The 22,711-nt window shown below is 49.3% G+C and overlaps 1 protein-coding gene across 2 annotated transcripts in view; it reads left to right on the top strand.

Moving 5' to 3' along the window:
- Window positions 1–22,711, top strand: part of Farp1 (FERM, ARH/RhoGEF and pleckstrin domain protein 1) — a 223,976-nt gene that overhangs the window by 145,784 nt on the left and 55,481 nt on the right. For both annotated transcript variants that reach the window (XM_038310311.1, XM_038310313.1), the window contains exons 3-5: window positions 4,284–4,388; window positions 18,067–18,109; window positions 20,294–20,372. In XM_038310311.1, the coding sequence (XP_038166239.1) occupies window positions 4,284–4,388; window positions 18,067–18,109; window positions 20,294–20,372 (227 nt within the window). The remainder of the gene's footprint in view (window positions 1–4,283; window positions 4,389–18,066; window positions 18,110–20,293; window positions 20,373–22,711) is intronic.

Genomic DNA, 22,711 nt, shown 5'->3' with positions numbered 1-22,711 from the left:
TAGGCCATGGAAACCTTAGTGATCTGCAAAAGTACAACCATATGGAGAAAACACCCACAGGGGTCTGGAGAGATGGCTCAGTGGTTAAGAGTACTTGCTGCTCTTAGAGGAGACCTGGGTTCAATTTCTAACACCCACACGGTGGCCTGCAGCCATCTGTAATTCCAGCTATAGGGGATATGATGCCCTCTTCTGGCTTCCAAGGGCACCAGGCTTGCACATGTGCACAAACATACGTGCAAGCAAAACACCCGTATACATAAAATAAAAATTTAAAAAAAATGTTGCTGGGAGGTGGTGGTACACTCCTTTAATTCCAGCACTCAGGAGACAGAGACAGGCGGATCTCTGAGTTTGAGGTCAACCTGGTTTATAAAGCAAGTTCCAGGACAGCCAGAGCTGTTATACAGAGAAACCCCATCTTGAAAAACCAGTATGTAGTTAGGTAGGTAGGTAGGTAGGTAGGTCGGTCGATAGGTGGGTAGGTAGGTAGGTAGGCGGGTAGGTAGGTAGGTAGGCAGGTAGGTAGGTAGGTTGGTCGATAGGTGGGTAGGTAGGTAGGTAGGTAGGTGGGTAGGTAGGTGGGTAGGTAGGTAGGTAGGCAGGTAGGTAGGTAGGTAGGCAGGTAGGTAGGTAGGTAGGTAGGTTGGTCGATAGGTGGGTAGGTAGGTAGGTAGGTAGGTGGGTAGGTAGGTGGGTAGGTAGGTAGGTGGTAGGTAGGTAGGTATGTGGTAGGTAGGTAGGTAGGTTGGTCGATGGGTGGGTAGACAGACAGATAAAATCTCCATAGCAGGCCACTGTCATATTAAATCCCTATTGTCGCACTTAGACATGTCACCTGATAACAAGGCCGCTCTTAGAAAATGCCTTTCTAGATATCTCACCACTGTCTTTGTGTCTTGCCTTCTTAAATGATGTGGCTGTCACCACCGCCCCCAACACAGTACCTTATCTGTCCATTTAGAAACAGTGTCTCAAGTAGCCCAGGCTGTCTTGCCTCTACCTCCCAAGTGCTGGAATCCCAGGCATACATTTGTTTTATACAGATTGGGAATTAAACGGGGGTGGGGGGCTCACTGCGTGCTAGCCAAGCCATTTGCCCACTGAACTACGCCCCAGTCCGCTACTCAGATTAGACTGTTTGCAGGTGTGCACACGTGTGTGTTTGCACGTGCGTGTGCATGGAGACCAGAGGCTGATGTTGGGTTTCTAATACTCTCAGTCTCTCACTGAACCTGGAGCTCACGAGTGACTAGAGGACATGGCCAATGAGCTCGGAGGATTCCTCTGTCTTTGTTCCCCCCCAGCAGCATAGCAATAGGGTGGAGACATGACATCATGGCCAGCTTCTGTGTAGGTTCTGGGGTTCCAGCTCAGTCCCTTACACCTGTGTGGCAGGTGCTGTATAGACGGAGCCTTCTCCCCAATATGGCTGGCTGCCTTCCTTCTTTCTTTCTTTCTCTTTCTTTTTGAGGGAGGGGGAGGGAGGGGGGCGGGAGGGGAGAGACGGAGATAGGGAGGGGGGATGGCGGGGGAGGGCTGGGAGGCGTATGAGAGGGACGGAAGGAAGTAATGACCTATCCTTCCTTCCTTCCTTCCTTCCTTCCTGTCTTTCTGTCTTTCTCTTTTTCTCTTTCTTTCTCTCCCTCCCACCTCTCTCTTTCAATAAAAGACTCTTCTAAATTGCCATGGTTTGCTACCCGTAGGCATTTTAGGCTGTAGTGGCCTGCTACCCACTGGAATGTTGATGGTGAGTTCCTGGAAGACATCAGGTTATCATTTACTTGTAAGATGCTGTGAATTCACAGGGGACTCAGGATGCTTCCTGGTCATCCATCCTCTGTGGATGGAAAGCAGTCACTTGGGCTCTGAGTCGACAGCTCCAGTACCTCAGAAGAGGCTTGTATGTAAATGTGCACAAAAAAGTAAATTTTCAGAATATTTTAAGAAATGAGATCCAGGGACTGGAGAGATGATCAGTGGTTAAGAGCTCTGTGCTTCCAGAGGTCCTGAGTTCAATTCCCAGCAACCACATGGTGGCTCACAACCATCTGTAATGGGATCTGTCATACAGGCTTACATGCAGATAGAGCACTCATATACATAAACAAGTAAATCTTAAAAAAGAATGAGATCCACTGTTAACTAGATTCTGGTCATGCATGTATGACCCACCCCGCAGGCAGGCAGTCACTTCTGCCACTGCTCTGTGCCAGAATGCAGGTGGCTTTTGCAAGACTGAGGCAAGGCTGCAGGACCTAGCGTAGCCTGGGGCTGAGCAGGAAGTTAGCTGTGCCCGTGGACACCTGTACTGACTCATGAAGGCCTCGGTGTCAACAGAAGCTCCCCACCGCTCTATGATGAGTATCAGTCTATTGCCCTTGTCTAAAAACATCCATTGTATACTGACTTCTCTCTGCTTGTATTTAACTTTCTAGTGCTGAACTGTGAAGTCTCATTTCTCAGAGTCTGTAAATCTAGTTGAGGTTATCAGATTCCCTTAGTTCCAGGAATTCTTTGGGAAATATGAGTGCCCGCCAGCTGGGCAGATAATTGGCGAATCCTTTTTTTTTTTCTTTTAAACAGACAGTGTTGGAGGTTGTGAAACTCTACATTGTACAATATAGGAATTCTTTCGCAAGTCTTACTCCTGGGCCCATTTTTAAATGTTTTTGTTAAAAGTCTCTGGCTAGGGGCTGGAGAGATGGCTCAGAGGTTAAGAGCATTGCCTGCTCTTCCAAAGGTCCTGAGTTCAGTTCCCAGCAACCACATGGTGGCTCACAACTGTCTGTAATGAGGTCTGGTGCCCTCTTCTGGCCAGCAGGCAAACACACAGACAGAATATTGTATATATAATAAATAAATAAATATTAAAAAAAAAAGTCTCTGGCTTTTGCTGGAGTTACTGAAGGAAAGAGGTTCTAGAAGATGTGACTGTCCATGAGCTAATCGTGTGGCTTCTTGCATCCTGGTGTGAGAAGTGAACCTAGAATGAAGGGTTGGGTATAAGCAGGTTACCTTCTCCCTAACTGGGAATGACTGTGTGCACGTAGCGTGTCAGAAACAGCAGATAACATGGTGACAGAGAGCAGGGTTGGTGACCCGTAGCCCACCGTCCTCCCTCACGCCTCTCTCTTTGGATAAATGTGCGTGGGAATGCATGTCATGGGGAAGAAGGGGGTCTCTGGTAGCCACGTCTTACTCCCGGCAACTGTACGTGTGGAACAGCTGGACCATGACCCGTGACCTGACATCTACCACAGAGGACCCTGTGCTGCTGCACATAGCTGTGGGTATCTTCTAGATACCATGACGGCAACTATGGGGCCATAAAGGGGCGTTGGTTAGAGCCATGGAAGTGTGGTGCCCACACTGAGCCATCTTTATTGGCCCCTGTGGCCCTGTGAGGACAGGCTGATGGGCACGCCGTCACGGTGCCTGTCAGCTCCCAGCCCGCTCTGTCATTCAGCATCTCGAGCTAGCCGGCTCCTAAACTGTTGTGTGTGTGTTGGAACCAGTGACCTCGTCACACCTGCCTGCTGAGGCTTGGCGTGTGCGGTAGGACTTGATCCATCTTACCAGCGAGGTCTTAGGAGTCCATGGAGTTACGAAGAGAAACCGAGGCATGGTTCTAAGTTGGGGTGTTCTCCATGTCACCCCCTTCTCTCCTGTCATGCAGACCTGAGAACTGAACTCAGGTCGGTCGCCAGGCTTGGCGGCAAGCTCTTACCTGCTGAGCTGTCTCCCCTGCCCTAGTGTAACAATTGCACGCGGCAGGTGAAAAAACTCAGTTCCCTGCTCTGTATGCAGCAAACCCAGTACTGTTCTCAGAAACAGACGCCAGGCCTGTTCTTCTGCGTCTGCTGTCCAGCTCTCAGGAGGCTAAGGCAGAAGGACAGTGTGTGCAAGACCAGGCTGGGCCACACAGTGGCACAAAGAAGCACACAGCGGCACACAGGGGCACACAGCCACAAATAGCAACACACAGCGGCACACCCACTGCAACACAGCAACACACAATAACACACAGCAGCATACTCCTTCTCAAAACCGAAGGCAGTTTGTTACAAGAAAAGGAAAGATGCTGTGGCTGGGGTTGAGGTGGGGGGAAATCACTTTATCTCGGTCTGGAGTCAGCAACTACACAGACACAGAAGTGGCACCCAGGGTGTCACAGGGTGGATGGTGGCGAGTCCTGAGTGCCCCTGTGAGCCCTGCTGATGCAGGAACCGGGAGCAGTGTGGTGTGTGTGCCTTTCTAACGCCGGTTCTTTCTGTCCACAGCAACGGGCTCCCGGGAAGGTGCTGCTGGACGCCGTGTGCAGCCACCTCAATCTCGTGGAGGGCGACTACTTCGGCCTGGAGTTCCCTGACCACAAAAAGATCATGGTAGGAGACACCGGGATGCCAGCTGAACACCCCTGCCTGCCCACTGTTCAGGGGTGGGGAGGAATCCCTACCTCTCTGGCCATACAGAAGGAAATAGAAGGAAAACTCCCAGAAAGCACTAGTTTGTATTTTAAATATATATTTGATTAAATGTCCAAAATACATGTAAAGGTAATTTGTGCATCTGCCAGCAGTGTCTGAGGCTGGAAACAGCCTCCCTCTGCCCTGCCTTCCTCTCCCAAAGGGGTCACGACCCACAGGTATATGGGTGGTGTTTTGGCCTGTATGCATATCTGTTTACAATGTGGATACAATGCTTGTGGAGGCCAGAAGAGGGCGTTGGATCCCCTGGTACTAGAGTGACAGTTATGAGCCGCCATGTGGCTGCTGAGAATCAAACCCAGGTCTCCCAGAAAACCAGCCAGTGTTCTCCACTGCTGAGCCACCCCTCCCGCTCCCCCCACATCGTTCTAGCTCCTCTGTAGTTTAAAGAGGAGATCGTAATCAACTGGGAGGAATACGTTTTAAGATGTATTTTATCAGCCGGGCGGTGGTGGCGCACGCCTTTAATCCCAGCACTCGGGAGGCAGAGGCAGGCGGATCTCTGTGAGTTCGAGGCCAGCCTGGTCTACAAGAGCTAGTTCCAGGACAGGCTCTTAAAAAACTACAGAGAAACCCTGTCTCGAAAATCAAAAAAAAAGAAAAAAGAAAAAAAAAAGATGTATTTTATCTACGTTTCTATCCAAGGCGTTATCATTTAATATATAACTCATCTCAGTAACTATAAATAAGTTATTCTCATATTGTCATTTTTGCCATACCCAGTTGTCAAATCCTACCTGTGTGTTTGATGTCAGCTCCTGTGGGTCCCTCCTGTCTGTGATTGCAGTGCTCAGGGGCCGTCACTTTGGATGTCCAAGGCCGTGCTAGGTTGCTGGCTTGGGCAGCTGCTGGTGCATTTGAGGTAGCGTGGGACACGATTTGGTTCCTGGATTCAGAAGGCCACTGCATCTAACTACAGTCGGACAGTCTGGGCTCAGGACAGCCACTGGGACCTGCTGTGTTAGTGTGGCCTGGATCCTGAAGCGTGGTACGTTGGCACTAGGATTACGTGGGGTCGTTGGAGCAGTGAGGGAAGCAGGACTCAGAGCGGCCCAGTTTGTGATCTAAGGTCACAGTGCCTGTTGGTGGAAGAGGGGAAGCCTAACAGAGAACCTTGTTTGGGAGATGACAGATCTCACCAGACCTGAGCTAGGGCTCATCAGCCGTCCCACGCTGATGGGCGTGGCCAATAAGCAGGACTAGATGGTGAATTCCTTAGAGCATAGGAGTAGAAGTTTGGAGTCTAGACAACCGGTATTTTAAGAATCAACCGAAACTGAAACAAGATCAGAGAGGTAAGAAGAGAGGCTGAGACAGAAGGAAGCCGCTGAAAGGCAGAGCCGATGGTAGCTAGAGGGAGCCAGAGCCGGCAAAGTCAAACCCTGAGAGGAGTGTGTCCCAGGGAAAGATATGGGCAATGCGGAGGCCCTGGCTGCTGTCCTGTGCTCTGCCCACAGCCACTGGCACGTGAACTGGGAACCTAAAGTGAGGCAGGTGATGTCTCTCTGCTGATGCCACTGCCACACAGCCTGCTATTAATTAGCCGCGCCTTGTCTAAGATTTTTCATACACTAGGCTACGCAAACTTCATTCCCAGCCCATGCTGTTGTTTTTTAGTCTGGACCATAATTGTACGCTTCCCTGGCCGGGTCCTTTCTTTGATGTGGCAAGTAGCTCCAGACCTGCCAACTCGTAAGTCCCCATTTCCCTGACAGTTTTGTGTCTCCGCTGAGTCGTTAATACAGAAGAAACATGAGTTGAGGCGTCAGATGGTGAGAGGCTGAGTTCCCGTTCATTAGCGGTGTAAGGCTTCGGATGAGAGTCCAGAAACAAGCGAATACCGTGTAGGCAGGTTGGAGCGTTGCCATTGGCTACAGGCTTGTTTCATAAGCCCATTTTATGTTAAAATAATGGCTCTCCAAACACCCAAAGACAGGCTAGCTTGTTATTCCTAACAAACCTGCTAAGCCCAAATGCTGCATAGTCCTAATGGCTCTCCTGTCCCTAGGAGTATATAAGTCTTGTCTACCAGAATTGCCTTTTGTGACTGAAGTTGGCATTGGCATGAGAGTCTGCGAGCGGCTCCACGCATGGGATGTCAGTTCACTAATGGCAGACCGGGATCCAGCCACACCCTTCCGACTGACTCAGTGCCTTTCTGTGTAGCCATAGGAACATCTCTATGCTAGGCTTACGGACTCCTTTAAGGGGGTAATGCAGCTTGTTATGACTCACGATCGTCCTTAAAAGTGTGCACACCTACAAAAGCAGAACAAAAGGTATCGGTGATGGTTGAAAGAGACAAGTGCCAACTTCGTAGATAATGGAAACAGAACCATGAGACTCGAGGGCATAACTCGGCGGTAGCAAACATGCAGGCTGTGGGTTCGATTCCCAGACTCCCCACCCATTCAGATACTACAGTGCATAACAGTATGCGTGCACTTACCGTGTGCCACAGCATTCTGCTGCAATGGCAGACAGGACTCGTTCTAAACAGCATGTGACAGACAGAAGCAGCCGTCTGCACGTACCTGCCCTGAGGAGTAGTACAACATGCCCCCCTCCTTCTCAGATTTATCCTCAGCATCTCATTAGTTCCTTGTCTTGGTATCAGAGCTTAGGCTGTGGAAGTTCTGCAGACAGTCTGGTAGGAAGCAGGAGATGGAGGACTGGAATTCTGTCATCGTTCTGTCTTGTCTCTGTGTTCTATCCCCATCAGCGTCTGCCTAGGAGCTGATTTCATAGAATGGTAAAAATGAGTTGTTCTCGTAAAATTGATCGGCAGTATTGAATGGGACCTTGTAAGGGAGCAGCAGTGTCCTAGTGGGGTCCTGGCTGTGCCTCCATCTCTTCAGAACAGCGATGTCCTAGTGGGATCCTGGGATGTGAGGGCAATCTGGCTATGACATCTGTCACCCCATTGATCGCCAGGGTTGATTCTGCTGATCTGGCTGGCTAGGCAGGTGTCCCCTTCCTCCCTCACTGCTCCATGTGCATCCCTCCTGAAACCGCATGCTCAGTCAAAGAGGATGACCTTCCCCGAATAGAGGAGAACCAGTCTTTGGTCAAGGGTATATGAATTGCTGCACTCCCCTGCTAGAACCTTCAAACAAACTCTCAAGGTCCAAGTAGGGTCCTGGCTGTGCCTCAATCTCTTCAGAACAGCAGCTTCTGAGTGGGGACCTGGCTGTGCCTCCATCTCTTTGCCTGGATGCTGAGTTTCATGTACAATCCTTTGGAAATTCACTGAGTTGTGCAGATACAGCATGCGCTGTGTGTGTGCATTGGCTACAGTGGGCCTCGCGGTGTGGTTACAGCCTGATGGCCCGAATGTGCCCTGTAGCTGGTGGCATCGTCTTGGAGGCACTGAGCACAGTCTTTTTTTTAAAAAAAAAAAAAAAATTATTTATTTATTATGTATACAATATTCTGTCTGTGTGTATGCCTGAAGGCCAGAAGAGGGCACCAGACCTCATTACAGATGGTTGTGAGCCACCATGTAGTTGCTGGGAATTGAACTCAGGACCTTTGGAAGAGGAGGCAATGCTCTTAACCGCTGAGCCATCTCTCCAGCCCCTGAGCACAGTCTTGATGGGGCCTGGGGAGTATGATTATCTGCATCTTCCCAGCCGTGGAGCTCCCTCCTGCCTTTGTGCCAGGCTGAGTAACCAGAGGCAGCTAAACTCAGTGTTGCCTCCTTGCCAAGCCCTCTTGGCAATGGGAAGATTGGGCACACTGTGGCATCTTTCCTCATGTGTAAAATGGAGAGAAAAGTATCCCAAAGGATTGGGCATGTTCATTACTGTGCGCATGAAGCACAGGCCCTAGGGATGTGTTCTGAAAGCATGGGTTACAGGGAAGTCTACTCCATTGTCTTTGTGTGTGTACCAAATGGGTAACTTGAGGTCTGTGGTCACAAGCAGTCTTTAACTATGTCTCATGGTCCTGACTTTGCACGCAGCCATTCGGTGTGTGTACAGACGAGAGTTGTTTCATACACCTCTCCGAACCAACTGTACAACTTGCCATGCCCCATCTCCCTACCCTGGCACTTGCCATTTAGTTTCCTGTTTGTTTCTAAGAGCTGACTCCTCCAGATGTCTGTATCTGGCGCCCTGCACTATTTATCTACCTAGCTATGTTGCCTGTCTATAACTGGGCTTATTTCACCCCAAGGGTCATTCATACAGCAGGATTTGTCTCATGTTTTTAATGCTGTATCGTCTCTGTATTATGTACACCATATCTTGTGCCCTCGTTTCTCCTTTGATGGATATGTGGGGTGTTTCTTCCTCTGGGCTGCTCTGAGTGGTACTACAAAGAGCATGGGCTCGCCATCACTATGATACCAAGCTGTGATATCACCTTGGCCAGGTTCCCTTTTGAAGGCTGTCCTGTGCATATACTACGTGTACTACGGTCCTGTAGCACCTGTACTGCTTATACTACAATACTATGCCTATAGCATACAGCCTGCATTACAGGACTGTTAGCAAGCTGGGCAAGGGCCTGGAGATTGACACACACACACACACACACACACACACACACACAGAGAGAGAGAGAGAGAGAGAGAGAGAGAGAGAGAGAGAGAGAGAGAGAGAGAGAGAGAGAGAGAGAGAGAGAGAGAGACAGAGACAGACAGAGAGAAACAGAGACAGACAGAGAGAAACAGAGACATACACAGAGAGAGACAGAGACATGGGTCATCCTTCAATTCCCCAAAAATGCCCCCTTTATTGTGTTCCAGGTAATCTTATATAGGGATCCTTAACTGATAGCCATGCCCCAGCCAAATCCACCAGAAACCACTCCCCTGCCATCAGGAACTCCTGAGGGTCTCATGCTCAGAGCAGCTGCAAACACAGGCTAGCCAGTTGTTTTGCTCAGAGCAGCTGTAAGCATAACAAACTGTTTACAGGAATTTCAGGGTCTGGGGGTCCACAGCCGCCAACGGAAGGCAGTTCACAGCTGCCTAATCCTGGGACTGCCTCAGTTAGCTTTGCATAGTTTTCTGTGTAGGATACATGGGGAACTCTCAGCTGTTCCTCGGGGTCCCTGCCAGACTAGGGTTAGGCCTTTTGACCCTGGGTGAGAAGGTGTCAGACTGGGGCAATTTGAATTCCTGTTGCCTCTCTTCTCATTGTTTTAAATACTCAAGCCAAGTACCTCCCTTGCTTCCTCCCTCCCTCCCTTTCTCCCTCACATCATATCAAACCCGGGGCCAAGCCCATGCTAAGAAGACACTCTACCACAGAACTCCACCTCCAACCCAGAACTTTGTTTTCCTAGGAAGGAAAACGAAGACTTTCTTTAGTATAAGACATGTTTCTTGAGGCTGTCAACAAGAAAGTGGTGATTATTAAGTAGTCATTTGGGCTCTACTCTTAATTAGGCTTGCCCTGTAGTTTCTCAGTTAGCAGAGGTCATTGCTGTGGCCTCCTGAGTGTGCTTCCTGTTGCCCTTTAGTCCAGGCAGTTTCTGTACCTGAAGGAATCTCTCTGTAGAGCAGAGAAGTCTTTTTTATCAGCCTTAAAAAAAAATGGTTGGGTCTTTGCCTGGAGTGCTATTGATCTAAGCATCAAGACCTTGTACTTTGGGTCTGAGGCTGATCAAAGGTAGCTTTTGATAACAGTGGACCCAGAAGCCTGAAGTGGAGGCCTGGTGACCAGGAGGGCCCAGCAGAACTTGGCTGGTCTGATAGAAGAAAGGCCTTGATGGACCCACCTCTGCCCTGGCCACACAGAAACAGCCACAGACTCTGTGAGCAAAAGGGTGTGCCGTGTCCCATGTAGAGGCAAGATGGGCAGGTCCCCAGGGCTTGTTGGCCAGCCGGCCTCTCCTGACGGCTGAATTCTAGGCCAGTGAGAGGCTTGGTGTCAACAGTAAGGTAGGCTGTCGGCTGAGGAATGATACCTGAGGTCTCTCTCTGGCCGTCACGTGTGTGCCTGCACTAGCGCATATATGGGGAAAACCCACCTTGTTTGTGGCCATGAAAGTTTGGATTTCCTGTGGCTTTTACATATCATGAGATGTAATTCTTCATTGACGTTTTTTCCCCCTACTTAAAACAACCCATTTGCTCTGGAACTATATCAAAACAGGCTACGGCCCAGATTTGATGCATGCACACCCCAGTTACCAATCTCTGTTTGGTTTTATTCCTCCCGGGTAGGTATCCTCCCATCTGTACATCACAGCAGACAAATTCAGAGACACTCTTACCCAGCCATTCACAATGAAGCTGGTAGATGATCCGCCTCCGGTCTGCTTAGCCCAAGCCCTGTGTCCTGCTTGTTACCTTTACTGCCTCTCCTCAGACCTCGCGTCAAGGATGCTAGTCCACCCAACCCAGACAGCTGGGTGGGTAACATCCATTCCTCCGGCAGTGGGTGAGCCCAGTAAGGCACCTGCCACATAGAAGACCCTCAGCTCTCTCTTGGACTCTGTCCTTGAATTATAACTAAGATGCCTCTGACTAGCCCGCCAGTCTTGAGTGGCATAGTTTCTGGGTCTGATGGACCGATCTGATTTCTTAAAAGCCAGCATAGGTACCCATGGGGGAAGAAAAACCTGACATTTGCCGTTCGTTTTCTGTGTCCCTTATAGCCGGGAGAAAAGCATGCCCGCAGCAAGTGTGCTTTTGATGGTTTTTGTGTCAGAAACTGCAGTCATTTGGCATGACAGGTGTCCCTTGCTGGATGTCCTTTATTTATGAATACTTACCGTCCCTCACCTTGCTTCTTCCCCAAGGGCTGGATCTGAGGTGAGATGGGGGCCCGTGAAGAACATGCCAGGTGTATGGGTTAACAGTACCGCAGGGTGAAGGGCACCCAGAGCAGGAGGTGAGCCGGAGGAGGTGAGGGTGTGTGGCTCTGTCACCACAGCATCTGGCACTGTCCGTGCCAACAGGTGGTCACAGAGTGACAGAGCAGGCCCCAGCGGTCAGGCTTTCCATACTTCAGAATATGCTGAGGTGGCAGGCCTGTCTCATGCTGAGGCTCCCTGACACATTAAATAAAATTAGCCATAATATCCAAAAGACATCTTTTACAGGGAAATTTTTCAATGGTAATGAAATTAAACAGGTGACTTACAAACAGGTAACCCTGTTCTATGAGGGCTGTGACCAAGGCCGACACTGACCCCATCTTAAGTAGATTTGGTATCTGGGGATGTATCCTCATGGTAGACCCTAGCATGCCCCAGGCCTTCAGTCCCCAGCACTCCGCCACATGAATCAATAGAATTGACTGATAGAATATAGATTAATAGAATATTGGGGTTAAGGTTCCCAGGAAGCCAGTAACCCCGCCTCTGCCTTGCCTCAGGCATGCCTTGCCCTTACTATAGAACTTCCTTTTGCGTAGATCTGGACTAGCAAGACCTGTTTAAGGTGCTTGGTACCCAGCTGCGTAGGTCAAGCCTGTACCATAGCTTTGTGGTTCAGCTCACAGGTCTGTCTTGCCTTTTCATTTAAAGCTTTCCATGTAAATTGCTATGAACACACTCTGCAATCTGTAGTTCAGGTGTTCAGTTTTCCTCTAACAGGTCAGTGTTGGGTGCTGGGTCTGAGTCTTCGTCTAGATCGAAAAGAGTCCAGTGAATTGAGCCAGGCACGAGCCACAGTCCTGGGCTGGATGCTCGTCCTTACAGGAGTCTGCACGCATGCTCTTCACTGGCTGAGAGGAATGTAAACGTTGGTGGGCGTGTCTGATGTGGGAAAAGGTTACGGGATGGAAAGTTAGAAATGATTGGTGAGTGGGAAGCCGGTTGTGAAACACAGTGATTTCACTGAGTGTTGAAAGTGTCTGCACTTTGGTAGCGCCAAACGTTAAACCGAACAAGAGACCTGGAAATTTGTGCCGAGGCCAGGGTTCTCAAATGTTATCCTGAGAGCGGTCGGCCACGAGGGCCAGAAACTGAATGCGGGTGCTCAGGCTGCAGGAACTCAGGGAGAAGAGGCCAAGGGTGCACATCTAAGCGTGTCCCAGGGCCTGGTCAGCAACACTCCCCTACTATTCCTCCACTTAGAAGGGTGATACAGGATATCGCTGAGTCTAGGAGTCCAGGAGCCACCCAGTCAACACATCTGGACCCATCTCAAGGACTCAGGGGCCAGTTCCGTGCAGAGCTACCCTTCTGTGCAGAGCTACCCTTCCATGCAGAGCTACCCTACCGTGCAGAGCTCTTTTCTTGCTTGCTCAGCGTCCTGGGTCCACTTCCCATCTCCAAAGTGACTTTCACCCAGGAGGCCTGATTCTTGGAGAGTTACAGGACAGCTAGGGCTACACAGTGATACCCTGTCACGTTTAAGGTGGGGGAGGAGCTTTGCATAAAGAAATTTAAAAACAACCAAGAAGCCCAAGCCCTTAGGATGATTTTGACACGCAACCTTGAGAACCATATCACTAAACAATTAACTGTGGAAGGCATATGAGTTTTGTCTCCTTGATTTATTCACGGGTGCTACCCCACTGTGACCTTCTGTGCTCACAGGATCTCTTCTTAGAAAGGTATAGAGACAGACTGGATTAGGGTCTACACTAGTGCCCTCAATTTAACCCAGCCACCATTTTAAAGATCATGTCTCCAAAGGGCACTTCCATGCAGAGGCCCTGGGTGTTGGGCTCTGGAATGTCAGCAAACAGAGCCACCTAAGAGTGTGTTTCTGCAGGTCAGTTCAACATGGCTTCCCAGCCCATCTTCCCTGGCTTGCCTGTATTTCAGTCAGTTCTCAATTTCTGTGTAAATCTGTTTTGTCTCTAAGGTTCCTTTCCCACTTTGGAGAGTGTGCACTGAATGCATAGACTGTGGTAGGAAGTGCTTTCACACTCAAGTGTCAAGAGGGGGTGAGGGAGAGGGCAAGGGAGGGGAGGAAAGGGGAGGGTGCATCACCATCCTGGCACTATCTTTATAGGCATCAGGAGTAGTTTGAGTTCTTACCACAGCCTGGATAAACTAAAGCAGCAGGGCCTCAGATCTCAACAAGCAAAGATGTTCAACCCCATAAGTTCCTCCTTGAGTCCCACAGGCTGGTTGGAGATGCATGCTTTCCCAGTCAGCCCTGTGGGTTGCAGACGTGCCCAGGAGACAGCAGGACCAAGTTCAGAGAGGTCAGAGAATTCCAGGCATCCACCTCCAGAGACCCACCGGCAGGGCAGTTAGGAGTGTGAAGCCGAGCAGGGGCTCTGTGTGGGCTCCTGGGACCAGTCCGGGACTGAGTCCAGCTCACTTTGCTTCGGTGGAGAGTGCCCAGAACATCCGACTGTTCCACGCTCATTCATTCACTGAGGCGCAGGTCCTGCATCACAGGTGTGATGGTTTGAAAGTAAATGGCCCCACAGGCTCATAGGAAGTAGCACTATTAGGAGGTGTGGTTTTGTTGGAGGAAGTGTGTCACTGGGGGCGGGATTTGAGGTTTCAGTGTCTCACAGCCTCTCCTGCTGCCTGGGGATCAAGATGTAGAACTCTCAGCTCCTTCTCTAGCACCGTAAACGCTTGCACACCACCGAGCTTCCCGCCATGGCAATAATAGACTAAACCTCTGAGTTGTAAGTCAGCCCTGATTAAATGATCTCCTTTATAAAAGTTGCCGTTGTCATGGTGTCTCTTCACAGCAGTAGAAACCCTAAGACAGTAGGTGAGCCCATCTCCCTCAGCTGTTGCTTGTGAGGCTGGCCGGGCACCTCTCCCTGGCTCAGCTCAGCTGGGATATGATTGATGCCTTGGGGTGCTGTCACCGCAGGGCTCCTCAGCTCAAGCCTGATTAACTCACATGGAGCTCATGTTCACAGACCTGTATGCTATAAAGCCACATGCTCGATTTGGCTCAAACCACCATGTGAATTTGATGCTTCCAGAGAAATGCCAAAAACAGAGGGAGGGATGTTTAAAAACAATTCATAAAATTGGAGACTCTGTTGCCAGCACGTGGTAGCTCTGCCCTTTGCAGAAGTCTGGTGGGCGTGTTCTCTGAGCGTCAGCAGCAAGAGAGCTCTTGGTGACGGGTCCTCCGTGGAGCTACAGGGACTGAGGGTCACAGGGTTCACAGAAGGGTCCCAGAAAAGCCTTTTCTCTCAATGACTGTTGGGAACATTCTCCCCTGAGCCTTGGGTCCTCTGATTTCGTAGGGAAGCAGAGTGACACATAGATTAGCAATGTCACCTTCCTGGGTCTGCCTTAGATGTGTTTTCCTCTTACAGCTTGAAAAACATTCTTTCTGGTCCGTGCCAGTGTCTTGGGCGTCCTCTCTTCACACCCGCAGGCTCCCTGTATGTTCGACCCCTCATCCAAGCAAGTCTTACCTGAGTGTTTTCTGAGTTACAAACTGCAGGTCACCCTTGCCTCCATTCCCTTCCCTCTCAGCAGAGACACTCAGGAATACTCACACCCCTTCACTGCCCACTGAACTTCCAGGCCACTGCTGAACCGAGAGTCTCCCACGTGTACTGCAAATACCTCTGGCTTGACAGCTGCCATGTTCATCCTTCTGAAAGCACTGCCATTCCCCAGTTCACAAGACCTTCTGATCCTGAATGTCCCATGCGTATTTACACGTCTGCAGAATTCGTGTGCCACAAGCCTAAGCCACGAGTGGACATTGTAGGAGCCAGGGCATGTGAGAGGTGATTGGATCCCATGGGCAGAGCCCCTTGTGGATGGTGTAGGGTCTATTTTAAAAAGGAGACTGGTGTTAGTGACTCATGCCTTTAATCCTGGCACTCAGAAGGCAGAGGCTGGATAGATCTCTAAGCTCAAGACCAGCCTGGTCAGCAGATCGAGTTCCAGGCCTGACAAAGCTGCAAGATAATATCCTACCTCAGAAAGAGATGGAGCGTGAGGGAGGACCACAGTAATATCCTACCTCAGAAAGGAATGGAGCATGAGGGAGGACCAAGGACGCTGGACTGTTTCACCCTGTCTTCCATGTAAGCGTACAACTGAAAGATGCCATGAACCAGGACTTGGACCTTCTCTGGGACTTCCAGACTCTAGGGTTATGAGATATCAGTTCCTGTTGTTTATAAGCCGACCAGCCTGTAGCATTTTGTTACAGCAGCCCAGGTAGCTTAAGACAGGTCTCAAAGGTGTTCACCCGTGTGTGTGGTGTCACTCTCAGGGCTCAACAGGTGTAGAGTCAACACAGAACAAATCCCAAATGAGAAATTACTTGTCAGCCTCTCCTGAGCTCCAGACACACCCACCCTCCCATTTCCTACCCCTTCTCAGCTGATCTAGGAGCATCTCTCAGTTCTTCAAACCCTGGCCCTTTCCCAGGACTAGGAATGATGTCAGCGACTAGCCACATGCTCATAGCAGAAACCTTGGTGTCATTCTGATCATTGTCCTTTCCTTTACCCATCATCTGTAGCTTATCAATAAGTCCCATTCGTTCTTAGATAAGGAGACTGCCTGCCTGCCTGCCTGATGGAACAGGAACCAGCAGATTCCCTCCTTTCTGTCAGCCTCACGTCTGCGATAACAGCCTTGTTCTCTCATGTGCCCACCTGAGGCTGAGTAGTGAAAGCTGGCAAGACCCCAAAGTGAGACTGTCTCAAACAATCCAGACCATAATTCTTAGTGCCTACCTGCCAATGCATCATGCAGATGTACCTTACTCCATTTACTTGTTTCAGTTAGACTATTGTGAGAATTTTTTCATTCATAAAAATGTTAAAATTAGCGCTCTCTAGGTATGCATTTCTGTGTGCATAAATGCACAGTTTCCGGAGGCAGAGGACTCAACAGAGGAAGGTTCGAAGGGTCACCTTCTGGAACAGCTCCAGTACATACGTACGTACGTACATACATACATACATACATACATACATACATACCCATACATCCGCCTGGCCATAAGAGTAAGGGGATGCTTCCCTGTGCCCTGGTCATCCTCCATGACCACCGCGCATACAGACACATACACACGCATGGGCGCGCGCACACACGGTTAGCACATGTGGTATATCTAGTTGTTTGAGGTGGCATTTCATTGTTTCGGTTTGCATTTCCAGCACAAATCGCTCCCTCTTGTCAGCATTTTTCTTCTTTGCCTTTGAAATTTTCTCTTTGCAAATATCTGTCATTCTTGACATCGCTTTCTCCGCGCGGCTCCCTTCTCTAACCTTTCCTCTCACTGTGAGGATGTTAACCTTGTTTCTGTTCGATATGCAAAGAGAATCCCTGTCAGTTCAAGGAGAGTTTCTTTTTTTTAAAAAAAAAAAGAATCCATAAAACAGACTTGTGTGCTTAACTTACGTTTTATTAACACGGCCAGCTGTTTTTGCTGATTTGAACTTTACACAGGGAGGGGCGGGAAGAGGGCTAGGGCTTGGGGGTGGGTGAACCCAGCTCAGTCTGCCTCTGCACCACACACGGCTCAGGTTTCTCTCCTGGATAACAGGAATGCCATTGGCTCGTTTGCCGAGGTTTCGGGAACATGCGACGTATGATCGTCTCTAAGTGCTTACTCCCCTCTCCTGTCCCTCAAGGATTCCCTATTCTGTGTATACATAACCATGTGCGGATTTCATTTCTCAAAGAAGTGTGCCTGATAGACTCAACCAGGAACCACGGATCATTCATTATCACTCATTCGCTAATGGGGAAATATGAAAAAGCACAAATAAGAGTAGGAAATGTCTTCGTCCTTTAAAATCTTTATTTTTATTAGGATTTTCCGTTTGTGTAGGTGTGTGTCTACATGTTGGTATGTCTACAAGGAGTGGAGGAGTCCATAGAGGCTGAGAATATCAGAGCCCTTGGAGCTGGAGTTGCAGATGGTTGTGAGCTGCCTGACATGGGGCACTGTACTTGGGTCCTCTGAGCGCCATCTCAGCAGCCCCAAAACTTTCTTAGTTTTTAGTGTTTTAACTTTTTTGCACTGCCTCGTATCTGCTAAGCGGGCATTCTGCTGTGGAAGGCACTGTCTACCCCTGTTAGCTATTCACCTGAACTTAGAGAAAGGTGTGTGTGTGTGTGTGTGTGTGTGTGTGTGTGTGTTTATGTTCTATGTAAGTATTTTGTATGTGTGTTCTATATGTGTTTTGCCTACATGTATTAGTGTACCACATCCATAGATTATACACAGAGACCAGTAGAGGGTGTTGGGTCCCCTTGAGCTGGAGTTACTGGCTATTGGTTGAACCTAGAATCTCCAGAAGAACAATCAGTGCTCTAACCTCTGCCTCTCCCCATCCCCTTAAAACGGTTTTAATTGTCAAATTCAGGCATAGATTCTGCGGATTATACAGAAGAAGCTAGCAGAGCCTGGAATGACGGTCCTCTTCCAGAGGACCTGGGTTAGGCATTCAGAAGACACATGATGGCTCACAGCCATCTGTAACTCCAGTTCTAGGGCATCCGACGCCCCCTGCTGACTCCTAGGGGCACTGCGTGTATGTGATAAAATATAAACGTTTTAAAGGAAGTAGCAGTGTAAAATATCCTAGAGGGGAAAACAACGCTCACAACCTGAGATTCTCGAAAGGTCTTCATTTCAGTAGCTCAGCGTGGTCTCAGGATCTTTGCACTTCCCACTGAAGCCCCCTTTTGCTCTTCCTCTCCTTAGGTGTGGCTGGACCTCCTGAAGCCCATTGCGAAACAGATCCGAAGTAAGTATATCCTTCGTGCTCACGCTGCTGGCAGACGTAAGGCCAGGTGACCCCCACGGGGAGGTGTCTGCCTGTGACATGAAACATTAGAGATGCAGACTCGTCTTTCTCTTGTGACAGCCTGTCACCACCCGCTAACCCACACGTCTGCCATTTTCATACATCATACTTTGTAACAAACTTTATTAGTGACTAATGCTTGCTATTAAGCCTCGGAATAATTGAGCTTGTCCGCTCTGTGCTGGTTTCTGTGTTACTGTCGTGTTCCCCGGGGAAGGGTGGAGCCATGTATTCATAAAATAGATTTGAGGGTTTCTAATCTCCCTCTGCAAAGCCTGTGAAATCAGAATGCTGCATTTGGCTGAGGAGAGTGCTTAATGTGTTTGTGTGTGTGTATGTGTGTGGTTGTGTGTGTAAGTGTGTGGGGTGTTGTGTGTGCTGTATGTGGTATGTGTAAGTGGTGTGTGTGTAGTGTGGGTTGGGGGATGGTATGCACGTGAGGGTGTGTATATAGTGTGTGGAGTGTATGTGGTATGTGTGGGGTGTGTGAGTGATTTGTGTGTATGAGGGTGTGTGTTAGTGGGATGGATTGTGTGTGTGTGTGATTGACGAGCAGAGCTCTATGTGAGTGCATATTTGAAGAGATCAATAGGGCCCTGAAAACATTGGGAGAGAGGAAGCTTGTTTTCCCTTCTCCGTTTCCTGACCCTGAGCCCCGGCTTATCATTCTTACTGCTTTGAGGTAAGCTGTGATCTTAAAGTCGGCCCAAATGGCCCAGATGGAGTCGGGGAGACCAGAGCTGCAGGCTGTAGCTGCTCCTGAAGCTCACCCCACACCCTAACGCGCTTTCTCTGATTAGGAACCCCCTAGCAATGGGCCACTCCTAGCCATTGCTGTGGAGTAAAGACTGCAGGGGTGTCTTGTGGGGTGGGGCGTTGGGGCTCCTGCAATTGGAATTGATGCTCATCTCCAGGCATTTAAAGTAAGCACTGACTCATGTTAAGTAACGAGAGGCTATGTTCCCTCATGTTTCTGTGATATAGCAAGCGGAGCTGGGGAACACACTACCGAGAACAGCCCCCATGACTGGCAGGCCCTAGAGTGTTCATGCTTCTCTCCATGGATCTTCTAGACTGTCCCCTATCTTCGTAGTGATGGCACAGCATCCGCAGTTGTGAGGTCATAACTGGATCCTGGCTGTGTGTGACAAAGCCATCACTTGGCATTGACACAAAGATTTTCCCAGCTTTGGGTTCCTTTGGACCTGAATGGCCCCGTGGGTGTGGAAATGGCAGTGGCCTCTGTCTGACTCGTCCGGCTGTGGTTGTTTTGTGCTCAGTCAGTGACTGACCAACATGAAAGGGCAGGCGTCCTCTTTCCCTCTCCCCGTCCCCAGGCTGGCCAGAGACAGCTTGTGCCGCCATTCCCCTCATTTTTAGAGTTAAGTGGGGAATATTTCAAGATCCTTAGCATCAGTTTTTCTGTGTTTTTGACTTAAATAAAAAGTGTGTACAGTGTGTTGCACTCCTTGCGTGCAACGCCCAGTGCTTTAATCCCGAAGTTCTTCATCACATTCTTCCCGCAATCCCCAGCTACTTCCTGATTTTGTCTCAACTCTTTGGAAATAGGCATGAGACCGTAAAGCCCCTTTTTTATCTCCTCCTCAGGGCTCAGGAGCTAGCAGCATGCTGGATAAAGCGGTAGCAGCCAGGCTTCGTAGACAGATGCAACCCTCAACTGTGTTTTACATTTTCATTGTCTCCCCTGCTCACGAAAAGAGGTAGCTTGTCTGCGAAGTGTGGTAGCATTTGCCTTTAATCCCAGCCCTCAGGACTCAGTATAGGCAGCTCTCCGTGAGTGTGAAGCCTGCTGGAGCTACAAAGATCCTGTTTAAAACAAGCAACAAACCTAAAGTATCCAGTAAAATACAGCCGGCTGGTTAAAAACCCAAGTGTAACTCAGCTCCAGAGGGATCAGTGGAACCGTCAACCGTGTGTAGAGTTCTCATCAGAGTCCTGTCTTAGAAAGCAGAGTTCCTGTTACCTGAAGATGTGTGTTAGCAGCTATAGCTAGACTCTGGGAACCTGGGAGGGGCAGTGATGAGCTTCCGAAAGTCTCGTTCTTTGGTGATCTGGGAAATGCTCATGACTACACACCTTAATGATTTTTGTTGTTCTTTTCAGGGCCAAAGCATGTTGTTCTGAAGTTTGTGGTGAAATTCTTCCCACCTGACCACACACAACTCCAAGAGGAACTCACAAGGTTAGTAGCTGTCAACTGGACATTTTTCCCTGTAGTGTAAAGAGGAAAATCTAACTAGTTTCTATTGGCCAAATATTTTTCGTAATGTTTATTTGACCGTATCTCTTCAGCGCTTAGATGTTTAACACGTCTCTCTTCCATCTCTTCCTACAAGATGAAGGAGAAGGCCACGCTCTTCCTGCGACCTGGTTTCTTTGTGACTGACCACGAAGGAAAGTGGCCTTAGCCCCGTCAGTGTCAATCCCCCGCCCCATCTGTTATAACCCGAGTCAGTTTTAGGGGTCTCTTTTGTGAAGCCATTCTGAATTCTGTTAAGAGTGCCTGAGAGGATCTGAATTCAGTTCCCAGCACACAAAATTGGGTGGCTCACAACCATCTGTAACTCCAGTTTCAGGAGATCTGATACCCTCTTCTGGCTTCTCTGGGTACCTTCATACACACACACACACACGGTATGGGGGGTTATAAAATAAAGACTGCATCTTCCTTGCTCTAGGTAGGTGGATTTGACAGTGCCCATGGCAGGAACAAACACTGTACACTTCCAAACACTTGCAGAAAGCCAGAGAGGCCAGGGTGTGGGGGATACACATTGAGGTGAGAAAGCATCCCAGTGATGGGTAGTGTTGAGAAATGGCTGCCCTGGAGTGTGGGGCTGGAAGTCTCGTGGGATCCAGGTGAGCAAGCAGTTACTGTGCCCACCTGTGAGATGAAGCAGCTAAAGTGCCGAGAAGTGGTTGCGTTTGGAATGCGCGGTGGCTGCAGGACCCTCGGGGCACAATGATGGGGTAGAGGTGGAGTCTTGGCAAGGCAGAGGGGCACTTAGATTTTTAAGCAGCTAAGTGGGTGGTACTGGTGGTCACTAAAACAGGAAAGCAAGGGCTAAAGAGCCGTGGCGTATCAGGAGAGCAGGAAGTCAGGGCTGGCTCGGCCAGGTGACCCATCACCTGGCTATTTCAAGAAGGACACCACATAGGTGTCTTGGATTTCCACAGAGAAGTATAACACAGGCCTTTCCCGCTGATTCAGGTTTTGTGAATGAGTCTCAGTCTCTCTCTCTCTCTCTCTCTGTCTCTCTCTCTCTCTCTCTCTCTCTCTCTCTCTCCCTCTCACACACACACACGCACACGCACACACACACACACACACGCGCCCCGTCTGCCCTGACTGACATCCACAGTGAGTGAAGGAGTTGAAAGTACCCTGAGCAGGTTGAAGCCAGCAGCCCCCTGGGAACAATGGTGGATAGACCTGGTAGAGGAGCAGCAGCCAGGGCTGAGAACCCACATCTGTCGCACCCAGAGCCTTGCGCAGTGTCTTCACCGGGCTTCCGGCTTCCCGTATCCCAGTTTCTAGGGCAGGAGCACAGGCGGAAATAACCCTGAGCCACCCCAGCTGTAGTCGGTTGATAGTGTGCTCAGTTCTCTGTCAGTCACGGATCCCGTTCCTGCTCTGAAAATCAGAGGCATGAATCTGTCTTTCCCATCAGAAGTTCTCATTTTACAGTCATTTTGTCTCTGTTTAATTTAATGTGTCATCTTTAGAGTTTCAGGGGTTTGTTGTTGTTATCATTCTGATCTTCATTCTAAAAGTCTGTGCATCTTGTTGCCGTCAAGCCAAGTGTGCTCTGTGTGGTTTTGTTTTTGTTTTTAATTTAGTTGGTTTTTGTTGTTATTTTGGGTTTATCTTTGTTTGGTTTTGGTGGGGTTTTTTTTCCAACTTATCTGTCAAGACTGCTAAACTCTTCAAGCCACGTGATCTCCGCTGGATGGGTGCCACAGTTTTCATTTTCTATTTTTGGCTTTGGTTCCCAACATGAACCAATATTTTAGGGACGTTTTCCAGAAATCCCATTCTTTTGGCTTGATACTGAACAAAACCAATCTAAGGGATTTTTGGGTTTTGTTTTTTTTTTTTTCCCAAGATAGGGTTTCTCTGTGTAGCTTTGGACCCTGTCTTGGAACTCCCGCTGTAGACCAGGCTGGCCTCGAACTCACAGAGATCTACCTCCCGAGTGCTGGGATTAAATGCGTGCTCCACCACCACCCGGCTCAATCTGATATTTCTATAAATTGCCATCACTGTGCTCAGCAGTCTGACATCTTGGAAACCCACTGTGTTGAGACTCCCACACCCTCACATTCCCACAGAAGCAGAATTACCATGATGGTGACTACTGAGACTTCAGACACTTGCCTGTGTGGGATGGTAAGGAAGGGTGGTAGAGCCTTGGGGGAGGGGCATGTGGACAGGAGCCCAGGACCCAGCAAAGCTGCTACTGTTAGCAGGACCTACGTTAATCTAGCTTTGTGCTTAAGACGTGGGGCCTCCAGGAATAG

The sequence above is a fragment of the Arvicola amphibius genome, chromosome 13 (genome assembly GCF_903992535.2).
Source record: "Arvicola amphibius chromosome 13, mArvAmp1.2, whole genome shotgun sequence".
Lineage (NCBI taxonomy): Eukaryota > Metazoa > Chordata > Mammalia > Rodentia > Cricetidae > Arvicola > Arvicola amphibius.
This window is presented reverse-complemented; position numbering and strand designations above follow the sequence as displayed.